The sequence below is a fragment of the Cnephaeus nilssonii genome (assembly GCF_951640355.1).
Source record: "Cnephaeus nilssonii genome assembly, chromosome: 7".
Lineage (NCBI taxonomy): Eukaryota > Metazoa > Chordata > Mammalia > Chiroptera > Vespertilionidae > Cnephaeus > Cnephaeus nilssonii.
Window position 1 is genome coordinate 8,492,138 of NC_137078.1, and position 26,433 is coordinate 8,518,570.

The window sequence follows — 26,433 nt, forward strand, 5'->3', positions numbered from 1 at the left end:
ACCTTAAAATGACAAATTTTAACATATCATTAATCAGTATTTCTTATATTATACACAAACTAACCTAAAAGACCTCAAACTATATGAATCACTGTAATGAAAGAGTTGCTTTATCTAAAGTGAAATTTACTGTGTTCAAAATAGTTAAGCTTTTGCAACTTATGAATTATTTTTAATTAGCCACAAGGGGAGAAAAAGAATTAAGTGTTTTCAGCTGTTTGATCATTGCACATAAAAAGTTTCTACATTATCTGGTCTAGTGACTATACTTTAAGCAAGATGAAAAAATTACCTCAGCCTCACTGGGTGGCTTGCATGCCACATTCTCCACTCCACACTGTGGGTGGGCTGATCCTGTTAGTCATCTTTGTAACATAACTGTTTTATCTAAATATTGTTTAAATTCTGTTGAAATTATAAAAGCCTGATATAAAAACTTAGTTTTGTCAAAATAGCGGCTTTCATCACATTCTATTTAATGTCCAATACTAAATTTCTGCTATACGATGAGAAAAACATACTCTCTTCTTGCCACCAAACCACATGCTGGTGGCTAAAAGAACATTTCAAATCTGATTAGAGTTAAAACTTTTTCCTTCAATGAAAATTATTATTTATCATATAAAAATATAAATTTCATGAGTTGAGGCTAAATGAATGGATACATGAAAGAGATTAAATATTTTTAAAAGGTTGATTACTTATCTGTGAGCTGAGGATACTAAATCCCTAAGCACTTTTTTAATATACAATGAAGAAATTTAGAGCAAAACGTATGAGAGTTCAAAATTAGATTTTGCTCTCTTACTTTAAAGATATTAAAAAATACCAACTAACAATTTTAACTCCTCTAAAAAGTATGAAAAACAAGTACAGGTAGAAAATCCACTAATAATTAAAGAAAGTATAAACATTTTATAGAGAAAATTTGTAGGCAGAAATTGTAAATTTAATTTCTATACAGAAATTTTATATATATATGGAGAATTTTAATTTATGCATACAAAGAAATTATAACCTTAATTTATAGATAATTTCTATCCATGAATTATTATGTTATGAATTTTACTGCACTCACAATAAAATATTGGGAGTTCATAATTCTATGATAACTGGACAATCATATCTAGTAATAAAATAAAGGAGAGCAGTGAAACCAAGATTTGTGCAAGCAGATAAAAATTACCAACAGTTCACAAAATGCATTTTATGTCTATATTCTCTAGAACCACTAATAAGAAAATGAAACTGGGTGGGAAGCACACAATGTTGCATTATAAAGTTATACACCTGAAATTTACATAATGTTATTAATCAACTAGAGGCCCAGTGCATGAAATTCATGCATGGGTAGGGTCCCTAGGCCTGGCTGGCGATCAGGGCCAATCAGGTTCCCCGCCTCCCTGCCTCCCTGCCTCCCCCTTCCCTCACTCCCTCAGCGCTCTGCTGCCGCCACCACTGACACCGCCACCACCACCAGCCACCCACCATGTTCCGTACCGGCCCCTGCTGGTCAGTGCACATCATAGCAAGTGATTAAACTCCTGGTCTCACGGTTGAACTCCCAAGGGGACACTTTGCATATTAACCTTTATATATTGAGATGTTACCTCAACAAATTAACATTTTTTTTAAAAAAGGAAGAAAATGAAACTACTAAACTCAGCAGTGTCCACATGCAAATGACACCACAAATAAGCCAATTAGTTAGCCATCTTAGAGCAATCTCCCATGGTACCAATCCTCCACATCCTCACCTATACATCCAACTTTTAAGGCACCTGGCAGGGGTTTGAACATCTAGGGTGTAACCACAAAACAAATCTAACTGAATGAGATGGCCATAAAAAACCATAACTTGAGTCTTGCAGTTTGCAGAACAAATCCTGCTCTTACAACTACCAGCCCTGGGCAAGTCTAGCTGGAAATTGGTCCTTTCTCAACATAAGCTCCATGGAGAGTGGCTGTCATTGTCTCAGTTATATATGTACCCGGAGCACTAACAGCAATGCTGCTATAATAACACTGTGGCTGCCACCATTACAGTTGGGCTGACTGAACAACAAAATTTTCTTCAGTGTAAGATGCGACAACATGAATGGACTTTCAAGACATTATGAGAGTGAACTAAGTAAGTCAGATACAGAGAAAGACAAATACTTCATGGTATAACTTAAATATAGACTCTAAAATAGGTGAACTCATAGAAACAGAGAATAGAATGGTGGTTACCAGGGGCTGAGGGTTAGAGGGCGGGGGAAATGGAGAAATGTTGATCAAAGTACAAACATCCAGCCAGAAGATGAATACATTCTGGGGATCTAGTTAATAATATTGTATTATATACTTGAAAGTTGCTATGAGTAAATCTCAAATGTTCTCACCACAAAAAAAGAAACGGAATTCTGTGACATGATGGAGGTGCTAGCTAAAGCTAAGGCAGTAATCATACTGCAATATAAAAGTATAGCAAATCAGCATGGAGTCAATATCTACATATGTGGTAATACACAAAACATGTTGTATACAATATTACATGTCAATTGCAGTTCAATAAAGCTGGGGGAAAAGATGGGAAGAAAAATCACTGCAGCACTGAAAAAAAATTTTTTTCCTTTGTGCCAGGAACTCCTATCATATAGAAAAACTAGTCATGTAATTCTAATGCTGTCTTACAATTTCAAGCATGTTTGTTTAAAGCAAATATGCTTTCTCTTATTTTGAAGTGACTTATTGGTCCTTTTCATGGCACTGACACCTGAGACAGTATATCACAGAAGTGATTTTTAACCTATGGTCTCTGCTTGATGTGAGTTGAGGGGATTGTGGGGAGGATGCAAAAAGTACCCTACCCACAAAACACACACACAAACAAACAAACAATTTATCCCAGGAACAGGCAAGTTAAATGAGATTAGGAAACATTTAAGTATCTGGTAATTTAAGGTAACTTAAAAATGTAGACTTAAATTCATAGTAAAACCAGGACCACAATGAGACCTAACAACATACTTATTGTATGTGTCTCAGTTTCTGTAAACAGACAGCAGAAAATGGTAAGACAGGCTTCCATGTATAACATAATGATATTACATGAATAGTATCATCGCCAATGGTTAATACTTTTTTACAGAGCCATTTTGGACACTGGAATTATATAGCACCACATGGAGTACACAGAATGGAATCTTAGAGATGAGAAAAGAGGGGAAGTTGGCTCATACTACCCATCTCTTTTCAACTCCCTTTCAGTAATGTCAGGTTTGTAGCTTGAAATCAACCATGATGGGAAGATTTACACATTGGGAATGCTAATAGTAGGGTTAGTTTGTTTTTTTTCCTTTTTGGCATGTCAGTTGTTAAACAATTACCATTATAACAAGTAAAAAATAGTTCCTTATTCACAAACTTGACTCTGATATTCCTTAGTGTTTCAAGTCCTTAGCTTTCTTCTTTTAATTTTACACATAGTACCTAGGGTAAAATTATTCAGTCCTGTGCACTGAACTACCACCTCTATGCTGCTGAGTCCCAAATCTATATCTTAAGTTATGTCTGTTAGTGTAAAACGAACCTTTACACATATTTTAACTACACATACAATAATTTTTTTTATGAATTTACCCATCACAAAGAAGTCCTTTATTCTGAGCAATTCCAAAGATGAATACCTGTTTACCTGGGGGAGACAGTTTAATCATTCAGCCCTCACTAATTTAAAGGGAAACTATGAGAGCATTTCTTGTGACACCCTATGGGACCAACTTAGTCCCTGAAGATTTCCCGTTGAGTGAACCCCGACAGCAGAGCTGAGAAGGTCAATATCAGGAGCACATCAGCTTTAGGGGGCTTGGAGCACAGGAATAGGACCCTGAGTCTAGGCAGATGGTTGGTCAGGCTTCATCACAGAGGACAGTGGAGTAAAGATTACTGGGTGGACAATCAACTATCACACCCTTAGTTTAACTGCCTTTGGGAAGAGCTAAGGAAGTGGAATGAAAAGAATGAAGATCTCATGGAGGGAGAAAAAAACACTTTCGTATCGATGGGTCCCTTATAACCTAAAAGGAGTTTAGAGAAGCCTTTGTGTGTGGATAAACATATACTACACATGTAGTATCTAGCACTTACTCTGTGCTAGGTGCTTGTCTTAAAAGTTTATATTAATAATTCTAAATTCTTATTCTGAAAACGTATATTAATTGCTAATTCATCTAAACTTACTCATGTCCCTGTAAGATAAGCACTATATTTATCCCCATTTTATAGTGCAGGCAACTGAAAACACAGAGAGGTTCTTCAACTTGCTCATTGTGACAAAGCTAGGAGGTATTGAGAGAGAAAAAGATATTCTTGGGTACAACCCTCAGGAATCTCAAACTCAACATGTTATAAATCAAACTGAATTTTTTCCTCTCTACTTTTCTCCTCATGCCCCAAACCTGCTCCTTCTTCCTCCATTTGTGGCCAAAAATCTGGAAGTAATCACTGATTACTTCCTTTTTCTTCTTTTCACCTCAACCAGTAACTGAATGCTGCCTTTCTCATCTCGTTAACATCTCCCACCTGCCATTCACTCTACCTTCATCACCTCTGCTTTAATTAAGAGTCCTCAGCACTTCACTCTTACAACTGTACCTTCTACCTGGCCTTCTCTTAGTCTAGCTCCCTTCTAATCCTTTGTCTATACAAAGGGCAGAATGTTCTCTGAAAAGTTCTAACAGCACTCCCTAACTGAAAATCCGTCAATATCTCAGTGTTCAGGATAAAGACAAATCCCAAACCCAGTAGAAAGCTTGTCATGAGCAGACATTCTTCCACCTGGCACCCTCACCTCTCACTTCTGCACACTAGCCACGCTGGATCCTGGGTCTAGGAATGCAGCCCCTCTCCTTTCTGAAACCGGTGCCTTCATCACGCTGTTTGCTCTGCCTGGGACAACCTTCATCCACTTAGCTGCCCACCCACCAGCCTCTTCTGCCTGGCTACTTCCAAATACTCTTTTAAAACTCATGTGACCCTTCCCTGATATTGTCTCCACTCCATTTTCAATTAGGTCTCCCTTGTGAAGACTCCAGGTGTACCCCAGGATTACCACCAGCAGAGGATGATCACACCACAATCTATTCGCTGATTTTTGTCTGTATTTTCCACTAGACCAGTGATGGGCAACCTTTTGAGCTTGGTGTGTCAAACTTCGCCAAAAAACTGAGCATAACTCGGGTAATGTGTCACTTTGAGGAAAAAACTAATTCCAAGACTCTAGTCGCAAATGTTTCATCCTCAAGAGCAGCAAATGTTTCATCCTCAGCATGCGGCCACGTGTCATCAGAAATGGCTACGCGTGTCAGTGCTGACACGCGTGTCATAGTTTCGCCATCACTGCACTAGACTATACAGTATGAGAAGTAAAGCCTAAGTTTTATCTTCATATTCCTGGGATAGAACTAACAGGTGCTCAATAAATACTTATAGAGAAAGGACTAAAAATCTGCCTCTGAATCAGTGCTCAGTACTCTTTCTACTTAGAGAGATTGTACTGGCCAGTACAAGCCTCACTCTGTATAGTGTGCAGTCCTGCACAAGTGACTGTGCAGCTGAAACTGGATGCTGCCTTTCTCATCTCATTTTTTATTGTAAAACTAGAGGCCCGCTGCACAAAATTCGTGAACGAGGGAGGGTGGTGTCCCTCAGCCCAGCCTGCACCCTCTCTAATCTGGGACATCCCTCTCACAATCCAGGACTGCTCGCCTGCCTGACTGCCTGCCTGATTGCCCCTAACCACTCTGCCTGCCAGCCTGATCACCCCCTAACCACTTCCCTGCCAGCCTGATCGACGCCTAGCTGCTCCCCTGCCGGCCCGATTGCCCCTAACTACCCTCCCCTGCCGACCTGGTCCCCCCCAACTGTCCTCCCCTGCTGGCCTGGTCCCTCCCAACTGCCTTCCCCTGCAGGCCTGGTCCCCCCCAACTGCTCTCCCCTTCCAGCCATCTTGTGGCAGCCATCTTGTGTCCACATGGGGGCGGCCATCTTTGACCACATGGGGGCAGCCATCTTGTGCGTTGGAGTGATGGTCAATTTGCATATTACCTCTTTATTATATAGGATTTGCATGTATCAAGCACATTTTCTATGCATTGACAAATTGTCATACCCTTTTCTAAGTTTATCCTTTGTACTTTCAATGTCATAGATTATCTCTGCGTGTTCCTTTAGGCATCACTTCCTGTGAAACATCTTCATCATCTTTGTGAGCCAACCCCCTCTTTTAATATCCATTTCTGTAAAATGTCATGTGAGTTTATCTCTGGGAGACAAGGAGGCCACACAACTGCTCACTTTGCTATATGTACGTGAACTGACAACACATGTACAGTGACCAGTCACCAATGGACTTGGAAGAGACAAATTGGTCACGGATCACTTGCACATTTGAAGAGCTAGCAATTGAGTTTGTACTTTATGCAATTATAGCAAATATATTGTAGTAACTGAAATTTGAACTGTGTTTTGGGGGAACAGGTATATTTAATTGGACTGTGGTAACTGAAATTTAAGCAATCCATGCATATCAAAACCATGCACAGCAAGGTCAATCTGTAGTTTAAAATATAAATTTGGAGCCAGATTTCTAGACATAAATCCCAACTCTACCACTTATTACTCATATGAAATTAGGTAACTCATTTGATCTTTCTGGGTTTCAGGTTTTTTTTCATCACTAAAAGGGAGATAATAGTACAAACCTCAGAGTTATTATGAGGACTAAATATACATAGAATGTTTCTGAACACTGCAAATGTTTTAGCTATCACTACCATGGCTTCTTCTACAAATACTTATATGACATTGTCTATACTCGCACTGTCCAATAAGGTAGCTACTAGCCACATGGGGCTATTTCAATTTAAATTAGTTAAAGTTAAATAAAAATTAAACTTCTCATTAATACTAGCTACATTTTAAATCCTCAATAGCTACATTTCCATCTTTACAGAAGTTCTATGGGACAGTCCTATTCTATATTCTTGGAATAGGTAAAAAAAAAAAATAGAACTCGATATGCAAATTTGATATAAATAATAGTCATCACTTCATCACTTGCTTGAAATCAAGAAGAAATTCTTAAGTTAAAGGCAAATCTGTGAAACACATGTCACTGAAAACAAAAGAATTTCAATGAAAGGCTTCAGCACTGGTAAATTCTTAATAAAATGGACTAAGTTTCTTATAGTTAACATTATACATTAAAAATTAATTTATAGTGAGAAAAGTTGCCCAAATTTTAACAACTTTCATTTAAAATAACTCAAGAAAAATGGATATTAATTAAATATGTGATTATATGCAAAATTAAAGCATTAATAATAATCTAAGTAAACTACACTACAGTTATACTCATCAATCCTTCCTTCCTTTCCAAAGAAAAGAAACTAAACTTTCTGTAGTAGTTCTGTAATTGTTCTTTTGATTCCCCAGTTACACAGCTTCTGAAGTCTTGGGTAACTATGGCATACCTCTCTAGGCAGAGAACATGTTTGCAAGGCTGGACCCACACTTCTTTCAGCTGTGTACCCCACACTGGACTGAGCAGGGTTATGTCTACACAACCAGTCTTAAATAAATGTTGGTCAAATTGAATTAGCAAAACTATATCTTAAGATAGTAAACATCAACATCAAGTTGATAAAAATGATTCTAGAAAAAAAGGTACTGTTATAAAGAATATATTTTAAGAAAAATTTACACCAGAAAGTCTTGAGAGTCTCATAAAGAAGTAACCATTTATGCTAAGCACAACTTCATTCAAAAAGAACAAACTTCATTCAAAAAGAACAACTTCATTCAAAAAGAACAACTAAGCACAACATCATTCAAAAAGAACAACTTCATTCAAAAAGAACAGTAGAAAGTATGACACATTTCTAGAAAAGGTTTGTGGTTATAAAGGAATAGAAATGATTTCCCTTACAAATTTTATACCACAAGTCCGAAGGGAGAATTTCCTAAACTACTCTTTAAAAGAAAAAAAAATTATGGTAACACACTATGCTAAACCTAACACTTAAAACAAATCTTAATTTTTTCAAAATCTTAATAAGAGTCTATTTTCTTTTACTGATAACAATGACATACTTACTATGTCAGCTTGTCCCTATAAATCGCCTTCGAAAAGTTAATGAAATAATCTCACTTTCTTTACAGATATCATGGTTCACTGACAATTTCTATAGTGAAAACAACATTCTTCCATGACCTTAAATATGTTTGACTATGCTAATATAGAAATAGCTCTAGTAAATATTTATTTGGATTAAATTAAGAATATATTCATTTCAGCCAAGTTGGTGACATGGTTCTCAGACAAAAACAAGGCAAAATCTCAAGGCAAAATAATAACAACAACCAGAGGGGAAAATATTTAAAGCACCGTTAAACTCATAAATTTAGGAGGAAATCTAAATTTATGAGTTCTACTACCAAGGAAAGCCCATGTCAAATTAAAGCTTCCTTCTAGAACAGTGATGGCGAACCTATGACATGCATGTCAGCACTGACACGCGGCCGCATGCCGAGGATGAAACATTTGCTGCTCCTGAGGATGAAACATTTGCGACTAGAGTCTTGGCTATACTTATTTTAACAAACAAGGGGATTCCTTTGGACATTTACTGCTCCTTGTCAAATGTTTACTATATGCATGAAAGAGGATAATTTATTTTTAAGTCACCAATATTAAAACAGGAATTGATTCATCTGATGAGTTTCTTCCAAATCAGTATTGTAAGTACCTGGGAGCTAGTATATCAGAAAAAAAGATATAAAGGGAGGTGGATAGATCTCCAAATTCTGCATGTGTCAGTTTTTCCTGGCTTATAGTTTATACAAAATGTCTCAGAGTTAGATACACTCTTAATTATGCAGTTGCCTTAAATTTGTTTTGGAAAAAGGTCAAGTATAAATAAATGACACATAAGCATCTATAATTCTAGTAGCTGGTATTATTTGTATTAACACTGGTAGATACTTGAAGGTGTTTTTTCAGGTTTTTGATCAATAAAAATCCTGGCTAATGCCAAAACCGGTTTGGCTCAGTGGATGGAGCGTCGGCCTGCGGACTGAAGGGTCCCGGGTACGATTCCGGGCAGGGGCATGTACCTTGGTTGCGGGCACATCCCCGGTGGGGGGTGTGCAGGAGGCAGCTGGTCGATGTTTCTCTCTCATCGATGTTTCTAGCTTTCTATCCCTCTCCCTTCCTCTCTGTAAAAAATCAATAAAATATATTTTAAAAAAAAATCCTGGCTACTGAGTCAGTGCTTTTCTGTCTTTAATTCAAGATGCTATTTTTATAGTCATCTCTTTTATGGTGGCAAATTTTACTTATTAAGAAGTATATTGGCTTGTCTTCAAATTATAATTTCTCATAAGTAAAATGCAAAAAAAAACAAAACCCCAGGATATTCATTTTCAATGTTTTTATTCCCCTTTATGTTCATTAAATCATGATTATTTAGAAATAAATACTAAAATGAAACTTATTGCCTTGTTCTGTGAAACCAAATCCAAGAACTATATTAAAGCTTGTTATAAAGTCCATAAATAGTTTTGGGTAGTAGAACAAAACTTACTGTTTAGAACATTCTCCAGTTTTTGCGTCATGGATCCTTCTACTTTTTCCGTTCCATCCGCTTCCAGTTTTTGATGGATGGCTACAACAAAATGTCTAGTTAAAATTTAGGCTATTTAAATGGATGGGAATACATTACATTGAAATGACATTTTTAAACAGCTTTTCAAAATGGTCACACTATTTTCACTGATGGAAATAAGCACAAATGTGCAAAAACTCTGCATAAATTCAGCAGAGTAACCAAGAGACACCAGTTTAAATTATTTATAGTTTCATGCTATTGAAATAGTACATTATACACACATAATCATGTGATCCTGAATGTTGAGCGGTAACAACAGTTTAATTACAAAAGAAAAGTAAGACTTAAGTAAATAATATCTTTGATGTTTGGTCATAGGAAAGTTATACTTATTTCTCAGTTTATTATCTGCATGCTATTTTTATAGTGGTCTCTTTTATGGCAAATTTTATGTAATTAGAAGTATACTGGCTTGTTTTCAAATTATGATTTCTCATAAATAAAATGCAAAAAAAAAAAAAAACCCTGCAAATTAGAAATACTACTATTTGAATTATATCAAGCTAAAAATATTTAATTTCAGTCTTGGGACATAACATGGCCAAATATATATTATTCATGTACTATCCTATCTAATAATAAAGTAACATGTAAATTACCATCACTCCGCTACACCCACGATTGGGCGGCGGGAGGCTGGGGGGCGGGACTCGGGGTGGCCTATCCGGCCATTGAGAGGCACGGATCCGCTGCCACTGAGGGGGGCTACCCTGCTGTTGAGAGGCACCCCCTGTGCCTCTCAACGGCCAGATCCGCAGCCGCTGAGGGGGCCTGCCGCGGACACCCAGCTGCACCTCTCAACGGCAGGGTAGCCAGGTGTCCGTGGCAGCCCCCCTCAGTGGCCGGCCATTGAGAGGCGCAGGGGGCGGGACTCCCGCCCCCTGCGCCTTTCAACAGCAGGGTAGCCCCCCTCAGTGGCCGCGGACCATCAAAAGTGGGGGAGCTGGGTGCCTGGTGCACCAGTGGACAGGCACCCAGCTCCACCGCGAAAAGCGAAAGCATGTAGGGGACCCTACACGTGCATGATTCAATCATGCACTGGGCCTCTAGTTCATACTATAATTATTTCACTGGAAGTTCCAAAGAAATATCTAGTGACATCTACCAAAACATCAATTTGTGGATGTAGAAATTACATTGGAGTATTTTGCCAATATTCATATATGTACACATAATTCGTATAAAGATTATCAGGAAATCACTTATATTTTAAAACTGTATAGCCCAGTGGTCGGCAAACTCATTAGTCAACAGAGCCAAATATCAACAGTACAACGACTGAAATTTCTTTTGAGAGCCAAATTTTTTAAAATTAAACCTCTTATAACACCACTTCTTCAAAATAGACTCGCCCAGGCCGTGGTATTTTGTGGAAGAGCCACACTCAAGGGGCCAAAGAGCTGCATGTGGCTCGCGAGCCGCAGTATGCCGACCACTGGTATAACCTATTGAAAAGGGGAGGTTTCAAACAGAGCATATCAAGTTTAGGTGAAGCACTTAGGAAATTTTCAAAACAAAATGACCAAATATAATTTCAAATTCAAAATTGTGACATAATAAAAAAAATAGCAAGCCACACATTAATTTAGCCATGATCATAAGTTAAGCCCTATGATATTTCTAATGCATACTGCTCTTGTAAGAGGCCAATGATGCATGTTGTACTATTACTTCTATTTCACAGATGGCTCAGTGAAAATAAATAACTTGGCTGAAGTCTCAAAGCCAATCGTAAAATTTGAACTCAAGCGGTCTGATCCCAGAACAAAAAAAATTCAACTATCTGAACAGCATCAACTAAGTCTCTATTTTCACATCTTTAAAATGAAAATAATAGACTGATTATGTCAGTTGGGAACTGAATTCAGTTGCAAATAAAACGACCTCTCTCAAAAATAATAGCTGCTAAAACACCTAGAATTTTATTCTTTCGCATAATTTGCTCTAGCAAAAACTCAAATGCAAGTCACTGAACTTACTAGTAACATCACTCGTATGTCCGCTATTCTCCAACTCTTTCCTAAAGGAACTTACTGGTTCTGCCTCAACCCTGCCAGTCATGGGTGGCAGATTTCTAGGGGGAAAAAGTCTAAGAAAAAAAAAAGTGTTTTTCTTTTAAAAACTTTAGGAGATAAAAATGTCCAAATATTATAAAGTGAAACTAGAAATACTTCCATGTTCGATACAAGCAAATCTACTCACACTATTTATTTAAATGTTGCTATAATTTTCTGACCAGCCAGTTGGCACTTCTTGCATGTCACTAAGCACGGACTGCATGGGGTTTGTCCATGGCAATGAGACATGACACCTTATAGTAACCCTACTTTCTACATCAAAATTAGTATTAAAGGAAATCATGCAGCCAACATTTTCTGTTCCTAACAAAACACATCACTGATCAGCAGGTCAAGACAAGGTGAGCCTGGCTTCCCTCCACCCCCCAGCTCAGTGTACAGCCCCTCTCTGGTGACAAAGCAGCTTCCTGACAACCAACTCCACCACAGCAGAGCCATTGTCAAGCTGTCAGCCAAGCACGAGGACTGAGAAACACAGGGACCTGATAAAGGCTATCCTATTTTCCAGAAAATTAAACCAAATAACCAATGTTTGGTTCACTTGATCTTTTACTTTCTCTAAAAACATTTTTAAATAGTATAACTCAATAAGCAACATGGTACATGATCAGAGGTTTGTTTTGTTTTTAATCTATTGAAACTTGAAGCAATTTAATGCCATAAATTTATAGTTGGGAAACAAAAAAAGTATGCATATAAAAGTTCTATTTAAAAAAATCAGAGTTATAGAAAGACTGCCAATTGATTCACTAAAATTATTTTAACTTTCTAGTAAAATGTAGACATTAGATAGGCAAAATTCAATCAACGTTATCATATGTGTCCATGCATTTATATAATGCCATTATTAAATGAGACACTAAGAAATGGCATGTGTGGCAATGTCCCTAAGGGTTCAGTGTCAGGTACACTGTGGTGTATATACTCTAACTACTATGTTACTACTAGCCTGTGTGACATGAAAATATTCAAACTAGGTAGGTCCGAGATTGACAAACTATTTCTACAAAGAACCAGAGAGTAAATATTTTAGTCTTTGTGGGCCACAATGGGCCTCTATAAAGTCTTCTTCTCCTCCCATTGTTTTTTTTTTTAAAAAAAAAACAAAAAACCCTTGAAAAACATAGCCATGTTTAGCTCCTGGGCCTGTACAAAGAAAGCCTGGCCTAATTTGACCTATGTGCCAACCTCTGAGCATAATATTTACTAAAAGAAAAGTCTAGGAACGATTAGGGTAAGATGTATTAATAATTTAAATTTGTGAAGAGCTTTTCAAACATTTAGTTTCTACTTCTTATTCTACTAAATTGGTATGAGTGGCTAAACATATATAAATTCTATTTAAATTGTTTAAGTAATCTGTGAATCCTTTCCTTCCTCAGTTATATTGGAAAAAAACAAATAATAATATAATTGCACCTATTACATAGAAGACTAAAGGATTCTCAGATAATTGGGTCTTATATAACCACTAGAGGCCCGGTGCACAAAATTCGTGCACTCGGGGTGGGGGTATCCCTCAGCCTGGCCTATGCCCTCTCACAGTCTGGGAGCCCTCGGGGGATATCCAACTGACAGCTTAGGCCCGCTCCCCCCACCCCAGGAGCGGACCTAAGCCATCAATTGGATATCCTTAGTGCTGCCACCGAGGCGGGAGAGGCTCCTGCCACCGCCACTGCGCTCGCCAGCCGTGAGCCAAGCTTCTAGTTGAGCAGGGCTCCCCCTGTGGGAGCATACTGACAACCAGGGGGCAGCTCCTGCGTTGAGCGTCTGCCCCTTGGTGGTCAGTGCGCATCATAGCGACCGGTCGTTCTGCCATTTGGTCTATTTGCATATTAGCCTTTTATTATATAGGATACTTGCCTTCATACATTAATAGATACTAACAACTTAATGTGCCAAAAAATCAATATGGCTCACACCACCTGGAGTAGCAGTAATAAAAGTAATAAGGAAGGGCAAACCAATCATGTGCTAAGTAACATGTGTTTAGTTACTCTGCTTTGGTCCTTTATTCTGGTACTCTTTAGTGTATCATAAAAATAGTTCATACAGTTTGGGCCCATAGTTGTCCTCAAAAAGAACAGTGCTAATTCTGGACTTACTACTAAAAAACAGGTGACAAGTTTAAGGGGCAGTTAGAAAAATGGTTACCGAAATAAAGGTGACAATCAGAGGCCATTGAGGAAGTACAGAAGGCCTTTAATGTTGGGAGAAGCTCCATGAACATCAGCATAACCTGGGAGGACTGCTGTGAGCAGTAGCTAGTAAGAAACTCTGGCTCATCAAGACTTCAAGGGATTGGGAGAGAATAGCAGAGACAGCCATGGGAAAAGTGAAATATATGATACTAGAAATATTTTTGTAGGATATAGTAAAGGAAAACCTATAATAAACACACTGAGATTAACATGGGCAGATTAGTTATGCCAGACACACTTCTTGTCAAGTTCTAATTAAAATAAACACAAGGGAAAAAAACTGACCCCAGCATAAAAATTTAAAGATAAAGACCAGCCTGGCCGGCATGGCTCAGTGGTTGAGCGTCAACCTATGAACCAGGATGTCACGGTACAATTCCCGGTCAGGGCACATGCCCAGGTTGCAGGCTCGATCCCCAGTGTGGGGTGTGCAGGAGCAGCCAATCAATGATTCTCTCTCATCACTGATGTTTCTCTCTCTCTCTTCCTCTCCCTCTCCCTTCCTTTCTGAAATCAATAAAAATATATTTTTTTTAAAATTGAAGAGGGAGATCTGTCTGCCAGGTTTATTATAACTTAGATTTAAGTAATGTAATTAAATTGGGCATTAATAATATATCAGAGTGCTGTGAAGAGAACATGCCCCACCCCACCCATTTCTATCTTTGGCACAGTAACAGAAAATTGACATATATTAAGAAACACATTTGTTTTCGTAATATTGTAAAACTAAAACTAAATTTAAAAAAGAAAAGTCTACTACAATTAGATTAAAAAGGAAAATTCACATTTCAAATTCTGAAAACACAAAAATGGCATCACTAAGAACCAATGTAAATAAAGTAAGAACACACAAATAAACTGAGTTGATAATGAGAAGGGCCTAGAACATAAATTTTAAATAATTGAAAAATTATAATACAATGCTAAAAAACATGAAAATCTTGATGAAAGAGAGAATTTTGGGAGAACCCAAACAAAAACAAATAAAACATAGGGAAAGTAGAAATTAAAAATAAATGGATATATACATATATCTGGCAGTGCTCACCTCACTTGAACTCAATGGTCCATCATAGTGCCTACAGTAGGAACAAGTAGACACTAATGGCCTCCTGATGTGATCACGCAGGAACCACACGCTAACTACCACATGTGGTAAAAAATGTTGAAAGTGAATCTTACTAATGTCCAAATAGGTAAGTTCAAACTATAGAATAGACTAAAATAAGTTAAATGACACCATTGGAAAGTAATCAGTCAAATCCAGACTATGTGATATCCTACAGGACAAATAACCTTGCTTCTTCAATAAATCATTGGCAGGGGAAAAAAAAGGGACAGTGTAATAAAGGTGAGGGGATTGTTTTAATTTAAAAGAGGCTTAAGAAACTTAAAAAAACATGAAATACCTGGACCTTATTTGGATCTTCATTTGGCCAAACCAATTTAAAAACAAAAAAGTTGGAGGGTAATTGGGGAAATTTTAATATGAACTGGGAATTAGATGATATTAAAGAATTATTAAAACTTTTGTTAGCTATGATAATGGCATTGTGGTTTTGTAGGTAAATGTCCCTGAGGAGAGTGGGACTCATACTAAAGTATATAAGACAGAATTGTCATGCTGTTTGAGATTCACTGCATGGGATCAGAAAAACACAAACCAAACCACCGTAAAAAACACTGATGAAACAAGGATGGAAAAATATTAATAACTGTTAACCTTTTGCACTCGGATGTCGAGTGTGACTCGACACGGTTAGCATCGGTAGCAGCTCTTTTTATACTCTTTGAATGTATCAATAATTTGAAATATAAAAAAATCCAAATAAATAAGTTTGTATGAAAAGAAACTCCAGTTTTTTATTCTACTGCCGCGCTTTATAAAATCTGGGGTATTTAAAAAATTAAATCCCAAGTAGAATAAAAAATCGAGAAAAAAGCAAGCGAGTGCAAAGGGTTAAATATAGATGATAGGTAGATGTAGGAAGCGGTTATAGGGTTAAGCCTCGGACTGACCTGCTGGCAAAGTCGCAAACAAGTCCCAGCTTGGAGGGCTCAGTCCTCTCAGCATAATTAAGCTTGATCTTGTGACTGCTCCCTAGATCTTTCCTGGGTAGCTAGTGGGCTGTGGGAGGGGCAGCAAGTGCTGCCAAAATAAGTGAAACTTACAACAACATTGTAGATTACCTTGTTTGTCCCTGATTATAAATAAAGCACCAGCTTTGCAGTCTGGATCTGTTCTGTGGCCTCAGCAAAGCACAGAAAGATCCACCCAGCTCTTAGCTTTATGAATCTATTTCTGCGACTTGTTTTCTTTATTTCTAATATTTCTCAATCCCTGGCCGCCTCCATTTAGAACCGGTTCGTTCATCTCTCTTTCTGCGCGGGATGCAAAAATGGGAGATCCCCGCCATGTCTGGCCCCCGCCGCATTCAGGCCCCCTCATTAGGCGACCAACGTGGGCCATGAAAGAGGCAACAAGAGGTAAGAGTCAAGGGATCGCTCCCAAGAATTGCGTGCGCCACAGATTTAAGAAAGTGTAAGATACGGGGAGTGTATTGTTGTGAATTGATATGAATTAGCTGGGTGTAAAACGTAGGTAATCCTAAAAAATGCTTTAAACTATGCTCTGTTAAGTGTAGTCAAATTCTTGATTTCTTTCTTAAGTTTTGTTGATGAAACCTGGGAAAAGGTTAGAAAGCAGTTGTCTGACCAATAGCAAAAAGTCCAGAGAAAATTCCTATTTTAATTGGTGATGGCCTTGATTCAGCACAGGAGAGTTTAAGAATGTCTAAGTGGGGTACAGCCATGGCCTTACAGCCTGCAGTGGAAGGGTGCAAGTCTCTCAGAATACCATCCGCACCTCCTCTGCCTCCATGTGTAAACTACTTGTAACCAAGTAGAAAAGGATTAAAGGAATTTCTCAGCAACTGCCAATAATTCTTTATCTTAAAAAATCTTTTTCTTTCCTTAAAAAATAAAAAATGAAAAAATAAATAAAATAAAAACAGTAAATGCCAGACCATTACTGATTCTTCCCCCTAAGAAACAAGGGGGTGGGGGAAGGGAGACATGTGGTGATCCAATATGGACGTCACTCCCCAAGAAAGCCACTTCTTCGCCTCATCTTCAATTTTTTTTCCAGCAGATGACTTAAAGCTTTTACAAATTCATAAATGCATCTGGGATTTCTGTGCACATGTAACGGGAAAAGGCCAGTTTAATAATGAGTGAGCATAGTTTTGGGCTGGGCTTGACCTTTTACCGTGTACAGAATAAAAACCCGAGACTGTTTTGGCCTTAAAAATGGCGGAGATGAACCAGGGAAAGAAATACAGGCTAGTTTCCCAAGGCATCTAAAGTAGCTCTTTTGAAATTTCCCACCCAGTAACCATGAGGAAGTAGAAAGCAAGTTTACATGTGAATTCCTATGGGTTTGTTTCTTGACTTCCCCAGCAGGAAAATTCTTTTAAAAATTTAGCAGCTGTGCCAGGCCTATTGGCTGGAAATTTAAAACTTTTAAGTTCAAATTATCTAGATATATTAAAATTTATAATACTGAAATGTTGATCTAAGTATGCCTAGTATGAAGTCTAGATGATATAAGTTAATCTATTAATTGAATATGCCTTATATTTTATTTGAAATGTATCCTTAAAAATGTAAAAGTATTAATTATTTGAGGAATGCTAAGTATTTAATTTGCTACCTAAGATTTTAAGCTCTGAAAGTTTAAGGTCTCTTTTCTCTCCACTAAAAGGTTTTAAAGCTACACCCCTTTTTAGTTAGGGAGGGGTGGACATGCCCTTCCCCTAGCATGCAGGTAGGCTGGTTCCCGCCAGCAGCCATCTTAAAAGAATGTTAATTTTCATTTAAATGGCTACACCTTTTACTAACTGACCTTCCCAGAAAAGGTCAAGTGGCTAGGCCAAAAGGATTTTCCTGAAAAGGTGGCTCCTTTAAAATCAGCTTTCCACCAGTAGTCATTTTTTAATACCTACATGTTTGCTTCTCAGTTTCCCAGGGCAGAAAAAACATGATTTAAAGTTAATTATTAGATTTTAAAATTTATTCTTAAAAATATAAAGGTGTTATTAATCTAAGAACTGCTAATATTTGACTTGCAAGCTCTGAAAGTTTAAGGTTCAAATTGAATTGGGAGAAATTAATTAAATATCTAAAGTATAATGTGTTTTTGAGAAAATAAAATGTGTTTTCTCTTAAATAATTTGGAATTCAAAAAATGTTACTTGTTTGGTCTGATTTAAAAGTGAAGATTAATTCTGTGATCCAGATTAAATGTAATTGATATTATTTAAGATAATTTAAGTATATAATCTTTAAATCATATATATAAATATATAAATGTATATATTTGATCTTTCCAAGTGTATTTCAAGGTTTTGAGAGTAGCTTTTAGACATTTCACGGGCCCCAAAATGTTTCAAAAGTCTGTTTCTCTCTTAAAAGAAATATATTTTTAATTAAACCGATTGATCCTTGAAATCGCATGGAAAGCTTTATCAAATAAAAATTAATTAATATATTTTACTTATATACATATATATTAAATGCTATGAAGGTTTTCACCTGTAAAAAGGGCAAAAACAATATATTTCTTAAATATAGCTAAAATTTTCAACAGCAGTAGAATTTCAAGAAAGACAAGCACCAAGCAGCCTCCATTTTGAATGGGGTGGAGGTGGGACACTGTTTATGCTTTTAGATCAGACCAATAAAGTATCAGACCTATAAGTTTTACTGAATAAGTTTCTTTGATTTTTTAATTAAAGATACCTACTTAAGTCACTTTATAAATTAGATTTTTAAAAATATAATCAAGGTCTCATATAAATTAAGTTACATAAAAAGCCAAATTTTAAATAATTGAATTGAAGTAAAATTTAAGAACAGATTAGAAGCCACTATTTACTGCCTGACATGGTAGCAAGCATTCTTAATTAAGCTAGAGGTGGGGCAACATTTGCAGCTTGTGAGACAGAGGCCATTGTGCCTCCTTCTGGCCATATGGCTTGCTGCCTGCCATCTTGAAATAACAAAGGCCAACCCCCTTCCCTTAAATAAGCCAATGTCTTTATAATCAATTTAAATAAGTCTTCTATGAAAATTACTGAAGCCTTCCCATGATCCTTCTGTATATGCAAATAAGCTTAAGAGGATACTTTAAAAATATAATTTTAATAAAAAAGGAGAAATTTTAAAATTTTGAAATCTCTTTCACTGGTATTACAGGATAAACTGAGGTTGTTATTAAAATATTAAATCTAATCCATACTAGTGGTCACCAAAACCTTAAGATAAATTGTTTCATGTGGCAAAGATTTTTAAATGAAACTTTCTGTAGCCTGAAAATTATTTTGGAAGGAAATAAAGAGAGGTTTCCTTCAAATATCATAGAGATTGTAATTGATAACCAATGCATTAGGCCTCCGAAGGTGGAGATAAGAAAAGATTGTCTTAAAACTTTAAATGACTTTTAGAAATTATTAGGGGACTTTAACTGGTTAAGACCTTGTCTATACAAAAAGAAATTGACAGCCAGTTTGAAATTGAATTGCATGGCCTAGAGCAAAGAATATCCTTACATGATATTATTCTATAATTTCCTTATAATTTTTGATATTTTACAACAGCATATTGTACATTTATCCCAAACAAACTTACAAACTAATTCTTTGAATATTTGGCAGCAATTTTAAAGGACATGAAAGGATTTAATCCCTTCCACTGTGTGGAAGGCCCCCTGGGAAGGCACTTGAGCATTCTATATTGGCCCTTCTTGCCCTTTTGATAAGAGGGACGCTCTTCTCACAATCCAATTGCCCACAGCTGTTGCCTGAGTTTTCAGTTCATGCTGAGGTTGAAACCTCATGGCTGGTACCATGAATCTGTCTCTCACCCAATGGCATGAGCTGGGCCCTCCCTGGAGAAGAAACCCAGGTTCCCCAAGATATGTGATCAATGCTGGGGCCCCGCCAGCAGGTGAGGGGATCCCAAGGCAGGTGCTGGGCATGGAGGCCATAGGGGCATAGGCTACCAAGGAGACAGAACTAAACCTCACATCACCCTGCTTGGCCCCGGAGGATGGCTGGTTAGCCAGAGATGGGTAAGATTCATCAGGGAAGGAACAACCTAAGACAGTCACAGTCGCAGAGGGGCCATCAGGAGAGAACTTGGGGGTCAACAGAGGTGGGGCACAGATCCTCACCCCCCCAATATTACAGGGGCTTGAACACTTGCCCCTTCTGAGGGAGGTCTCCTGCCCCATGGCTGCTTCGTGCTTCCCATGCCCAGCTCAGATCGGGACCCAGGCAACATACAGAGACTTGGCCCAGATCAGATCTGGACCCAGATAACAGAAAGAGACTTGGCCCAGCTTGGATTGGGACCCAGGCAACAGAGAGTTGGCCAATGGCAGCTGCCCTATATCTAAATCCAGCCTAACACCAGGAATGCTCAGGGCTTTCTCAAGGATACAAATAATCCTTTCCATTAATATTTACAGGGTAAACTAAGATTGTTGTTAGAGTATTAAATTTGACAGTAAAATAGTCAAGTTTTCAGATTAATTTAAATTGGCTAAAATGAAATAAGTGAATATTCAAGAAAACCTAATTGTACAAAAAGCTGTTCCTAAAGTATTAACCAAAATTTCTATTGGTAGTTCATTTTATGGCAAAATTGCTTACACCCAATGAATCCAAAGCAGTCATATTCTTGTGCAAAAATTAAAAATAAAAGTCATCAAGACTGCATTAAAATTTTTTTTACAAAAGTCACATAATAATTAAATCAAAAAAGAAGGATAGTAGAATAATATCCTTTAAGAAATATCCTGTAAGTAAATTACATCAAGCCTTAATTGCTTTAAAATTTTACTTTAAAAATTATTTTTCATTTATAATGCTGATAAGGCACCCATGAAAAATCTTATGGTGTCAAAATAAGCAAAAGGAAAATCATTTGGACAAAAATCAAAAGGATCCCAAGTCTAATTTATAGAAAAGAGTTTTTTATTAGCCTTTGGTCGAGAATATGTTTATATTTCCAGAAAACTCCAAAACCCATGTGGATTCCTGCAACAATGGATCCCAGGGAGGACCTGATAGAACTGTTCCAGCCACAGAATAAGTAGTGGCCCACAAGAACAGAGGAGAAATAGTCCAGAAATAAAAATAGTGAAGATGCCTTGCTATGCTAGCAGTCAGCACCTGTGCATTGCTGCAGGCTGACCAAGAACAAGGGCAAGGAAGGTCGGTGTGCACGCTTACAGACCATGTGTGCACACCCTTCTGCATAGAAGTCAAAATGTTTGATGTTTTGTGTTTTTACCAGGACCCTGACTTGGGGTCTTGCTTTATTTCTAACACAGGGAATGGTATTAACTCCCACATTAAAAGAAATATTATACCTCAGGCATTAACCATTTTTACAGATAGATCCAGTTCTGGAAAGGCTAGATCTACTACAGCAGGGGAGCAAATATCCTTCAAACTTTTTATATTTCAGTAGAAATACAAGCTCTTATTTATGCCTTAACAGATTTTGCTACAGAGCCCATCAACCTATAGTAATAGTGCTTATGTGGTAAGTATGGCAAAAATTATTAAAACAGCTACTATAGGGCACACTAATTCAGAGGAAACTTTTCATTTAATTTTCAGCCTTTAAAATGTTATTAGAGAAGGACAATGTCCATGTTTTATTGGAAGCAATGTCCTCAGTGTGTTATCCACCTCTCTGTGCCAACTTTTGGGGGTAAATCCCCGAGGACTTAAACCTAATCAAATTGACAAAATAGATGTTACTCAATTGTAGAAAGAGCCAATCGTACTCTTAAAATCATTTATTAAAACAAAAAGGAGGAGACAGATGTTATGTGTCACCTCAAGAGAGGCTCAGTCATGCTTTTTATACTTTAAATTTTTTTTTGAATTGTGATACAGAGGCTGTACAGCAGTCGAAAGGCATCAGGCCTCCTGTACAATAGCCTCCACCGAGTCAGCTAAATGGAAGGAAGCACAAACCAGACAAGAGTTTTATCAGATTCAGTAATAATGTGGGGAAGAGGTTGTGTTTTATATCTTTCCTGAAGGAGCAATGCAGCCAATTTGGGTGCCAGAGCGTTACGTCCGTCACCACAATAGACCCAGAGAAGCTCCTGTGTCCCTTCACTCAAAAGGACTGAGAGCTGCCCTGATGACAGCAAAGCGGAGGAAGAAGAAAACTAAAAGCTATGCAAGGGACTGAGGTGCCAACATGGGGTCAGCTGAAGAAGTTAACAACTAAGGCCCAGCAGATGGCAGAAAAGCAGGAAGTGGAAGCTACTGCCTCAATCATGCTAGCATTGGTTAGCTGCCAGTCTTCTGCAAACTCTTGCACAGCCAAGTCTGAGGACTCTTGAGGAAATCAGCAAAATAAACTTTCATTTTGTAGGAAAATGTTACTGTAGTTTGATTTCTTTATTGTTGTGTTGCATTGGCTTTATTGTTGTGTTGCATTGGCATTGTTTTATAGCCATGACTGGGTTTTTCATTTGCATTGTTTTGTTATTGGGTTTTGCATTGGCATTGTTTTGTTAATGTTTTAATAGTCAGAAATTGGTTCTTGATGTTCAAATTTTACGTCCATTATTAGTAGCTTAAATTTAAAAGAAAGGGTGAGATGTAGGAAGTGGTTATAGGGTTAAGCCTCGGACTGACCCGCTGGCAAAGTCGTAAACAAGTCCCAGCTTGGAGGGCTCAGTCCTCTAAGCATAATTAAGTTTGATCTTGTGATTGCTCCCTAGATCTTTCCTGGGTAGCTAGTGGGCTGTGGGAGGGGCAGCAAGTGCTGCCAAAACAAGTGAAACTTAAAACAACATTGTAGATTACCTTGTTTGTCCCTGATTATAAATAAAGCACCAGCTTTGCAGTCTGGATCTGTTCTGTGGCCTCAGCAAGGCACAGAAAGATCCACCCAGCTCCCAGCTTTATGAATCTATTTCTGCGTCTTTTCTTTATTTCTAACATTTCTCAATCCCTGGCCGCCTCCATTTAGAACCGGTTCATTCATCTCTCTTTCCACGCGGGAAGTGGAAAAGGGAGATCCCCGCCATGTCTGGCCCCCGCCGCATTCAGGCCCCCGCAGGTAGATGGGGATGACTATCTTCTCCACGTTAAGCATGTTTGAAATTTATCATAATAAAAAGTAAAATAAATTACCCGAGCAATTTATTAGCTCTTTCAATGTATTAGCTCTTTCAAATTTCCAACACATAATTCCTAATCTATATAACACATTTCAAAGTATATACGTGTACACATAGATTCACATGATTCTGTATAACAATAAAACCAAAGCCTGACCAATAATTAGCATTTTTTTAAAAATTATAGATCAATTCCACCTAAGACAATAGTCAAAAATTTTTCTAATGAGTTACTAATAAATCAAATGTTATAGTACATTAAAATATCCAGAGAACCAACCTAAAGAATAAAGATTTCTAACATGTACAACTTTATATATATTTCTAATTTTGTAATATGTACTCATCTAAGCTAAGGGGAAAAAAACCAAAAGGAAATACATCAACATATTAGCATGATTATCTCTACAATGGAATTACAATAGTTCTTGCTTATTATTTACTGTTTTTTATAATATGCATTTCATTTACATCACAGAAATATAAAAGCTAGATATATGTGTTTAAAATTTTCAAATTTACTATTAAAATCATTTTCTATATGGAATAGTCAGTTGCTTATTAGTAGTTGGTCACCATTATCTTTGTTAAACTTTTTTTTTGCTTTATAATTCTCACCGGAGTATATGTCTTTAAGGATTTTTAGAGAGAGACAGAAAGGAAGAGAGTGAGGAGGGAAGAGAGAGAAAAACATTGACGTGGGAAAGAAAAATCAGTAAGTCGCCTCCTGTATGCGCCCCAAATGAGGATTTAACCCGCAACTTGGACATGTGACATGACCAGGAATCGAACTTGCACCTTTTGGTGCATAGGACAATGCTCCAACCAAGTGAGCAACCAGGCCATGGCTCTTTATTAAACTTTGAAGTTACCAATATACTTCTAGGGCAAATGTCTAATAAATGAGACTACATAAATTTAATGCACAAAATAAAACTTCTTGAAATCTGCCAAGATTGAGGCCATTTATAGAAGTAAAACCATAAACAAAGACATACAAGTATATATGTATATACAAATATGTATTTTTTTAAAACGAGTAGACAGAAAAGTCAAACATACTTTTGCTAAGTGAAATAATTATAATATAATAATCTATGAGAATGGCTAATCATATATGGCAAATTATCATTTGTATAGATACTAATAACTTAATTCTACTTGATAACACTAAACTGTTCATATATGCTCATGTTTCTATTGTGGACATAACATTGACAACTTAGAATATCAATAAGCACAAAGAAAGAAAAACACACTCATCAAAAACTAAGGGGCACAACCCGGCTGGTGTGGCTCAGTGGTTGAGTGTAGACCTATGAACCAGGAGCTCAAAGTTGGATTCCAATCAGGGCTCATGCTTGGGTTGTGGGCTCGGTCCCCAATAGAAGGCATGCAGGAGGCAGCCGATCAATGATTCTCTCTCATCATTGATGTTTCTATCTCTCTCCCTCTCCATTCCTCTGTGATTTCATAAAAATATATTTTAAAAAATAGGGGGCACAGAATATTTATTAAAGAAGCCTACCTAACTTCTCTGTTCTATCCTGGGCATTTGCATTTTATCCCATCAAAAACCTCACTTAGACCTGCAAGGAAAGATCTGTACCAGATGCACATTTCACTTGTCAGAAGTCAACTATGCATGTTTGGCCCAGGAAGAAGGGGCTTTAAAAATAATAAAAGGATGTCTGTACTTTAAGAATACAAATTAATTTTAAAATTTAGTCTTTCTGAATGGAAGAAGGTGTGGCCTTCTTCTCAAGTCAGTACTTAGCTATATGTAGATATCAAGTTATAGGGGTCTTTGTTTTTTAAAAGAACTGGGCTAACTTTTATTAATATATTTTACTTTTCACTAGATAAACAATAAGTTGATTTCTATTAAAGAGAGTTTCAGGGGGGAAAACCTACCCAATATCTTTCCCTGAAATGTCTAAAACTATGTTATTTCTATTTAATACAGTTTCCCTTACATATACAGATGAGGACATGCATGGTGAACAGTTAAATATTGTGTATGGTACTGGTGAGGTGATGGCTAAAAAGGATTACGTTACTATCAGTCTTTTTGAAACCAAACACACAATGAGTCACATTTACAGAATTAGTCACATATGTAAGATATTGATGGCTAGGGATTTTTAAAATTCTAGAATTTAACCCACTGGGATTTAATTTCTTATCAACCCTGGAGACTGGGCATTGTGGAGAGGCAAAGTGGTCTCCTATTTCACATATGTACCATGGGTCTACAAAAGCCTCAGAAACAAATATTTAAAGTATCAAGCCTTCAAAGAGATTCCAGACTAGTCTGCAACAAATATTTATGGCACATTTTATATCTCTACTTTTATAAACACAGACTGAATGTCACACCCTGTAAACACTCTGCAAACACAGTGTCAGGTTTCTGCTGTGGAAGCCACAGCAGATGGCTCTCAGGGTCACCTTACCTGCAAGAGCATCCTGGGCTTCAAAGAAAGTACTAAGACCCCCTTTCACACAGGCCAGGCTGCCCTCACTCTTCTTGTTAGCCTGCCTCTTCAGGTTGGAAACTGCCATTTTGAGCTGCTCAAAACTGAAATGAAATAAAAGAAACCGAAAGTTTGATACTCCTAACAAACAAAAAAGAAATAAGATAATCCATCCTATATAATAAAGAGGCATCCTATATAATAAAGAGGCAATACGCAAATTGACCATCACACCCTCGCACAAGATGGCCGTCCCATGTGGTCACAAGATGGCCGCTCCCGTGAGGTCACAAGATGGCTGTGCCCATGTCATCACAAGATGGCTGCCACAAGATGGCTGCCACAAGATGGCCAGCAGGGGAGGGCAGGTGGGGGTGAACAGGCCAGAAAGGGAGGGCAGTTGGGGGAGAACAGACCAGCAGGGGAGGGCAATTGGGGGCGATTGGGATGGCAGGGGAGGGCAGTTGGGGGCGACCGGGCCTGCAGGGGAGGGCAGTGAGAGGTGACCAGGCTGGAAGGGCAGGGCAGTTAGGGGTGACCGGGCCTGCAGGGGAGGGCAGTTGGGGGGGACCAGGCTGGAAGGGGAGGGCAGTTTGGGAAACCAGGACAGCAGGGGAGAGCAGTTGGGAGCGATTGGGCCGGCAGGAGAGAGCAGTTGGGGGCAATCGGGACAGCAGGGGAGGGCAGTTGGGGGCGATCAGGCTGGCAGGGGAGTGGTTAGGGGGTGATCAGGTTGGCAGGCAGAAG

The 26,433-nt window shown here is 37.8% G+C and overlaps 1 protein-coding gene across 3 annotated transcripts in view; it reads right to left on the bottom strand.

Annotated features, from left to right (window-relative positions):
* The window catches only part of EXOC2 (exocyst complex component 2), a 246,309-nt gene that overhangs the window by 118,779 nt on the left and 101,097 nt on the right, over window positions 1-26,433 (bottom strand). For all 3 annotated transcript variants that reach the window (XM_079776018.1, XM_079776019.1, XM_079776020.1), the window contains 2 exons: window positions 25,666-25,790; window positions 9,630-9,710 (listed from right to left, as the gene is read on the bottom strand). In XM_079776018.1, the coding sequence (XP_079632144.1) occupies window positions 9,630-9,710; window positions 25,666-25,790 (206 nt within the window). The remainder of the gene's footprint in view (window positions 1-9,629; window positions 9,711-25,665; window positions 25,791-26,433) is intronic.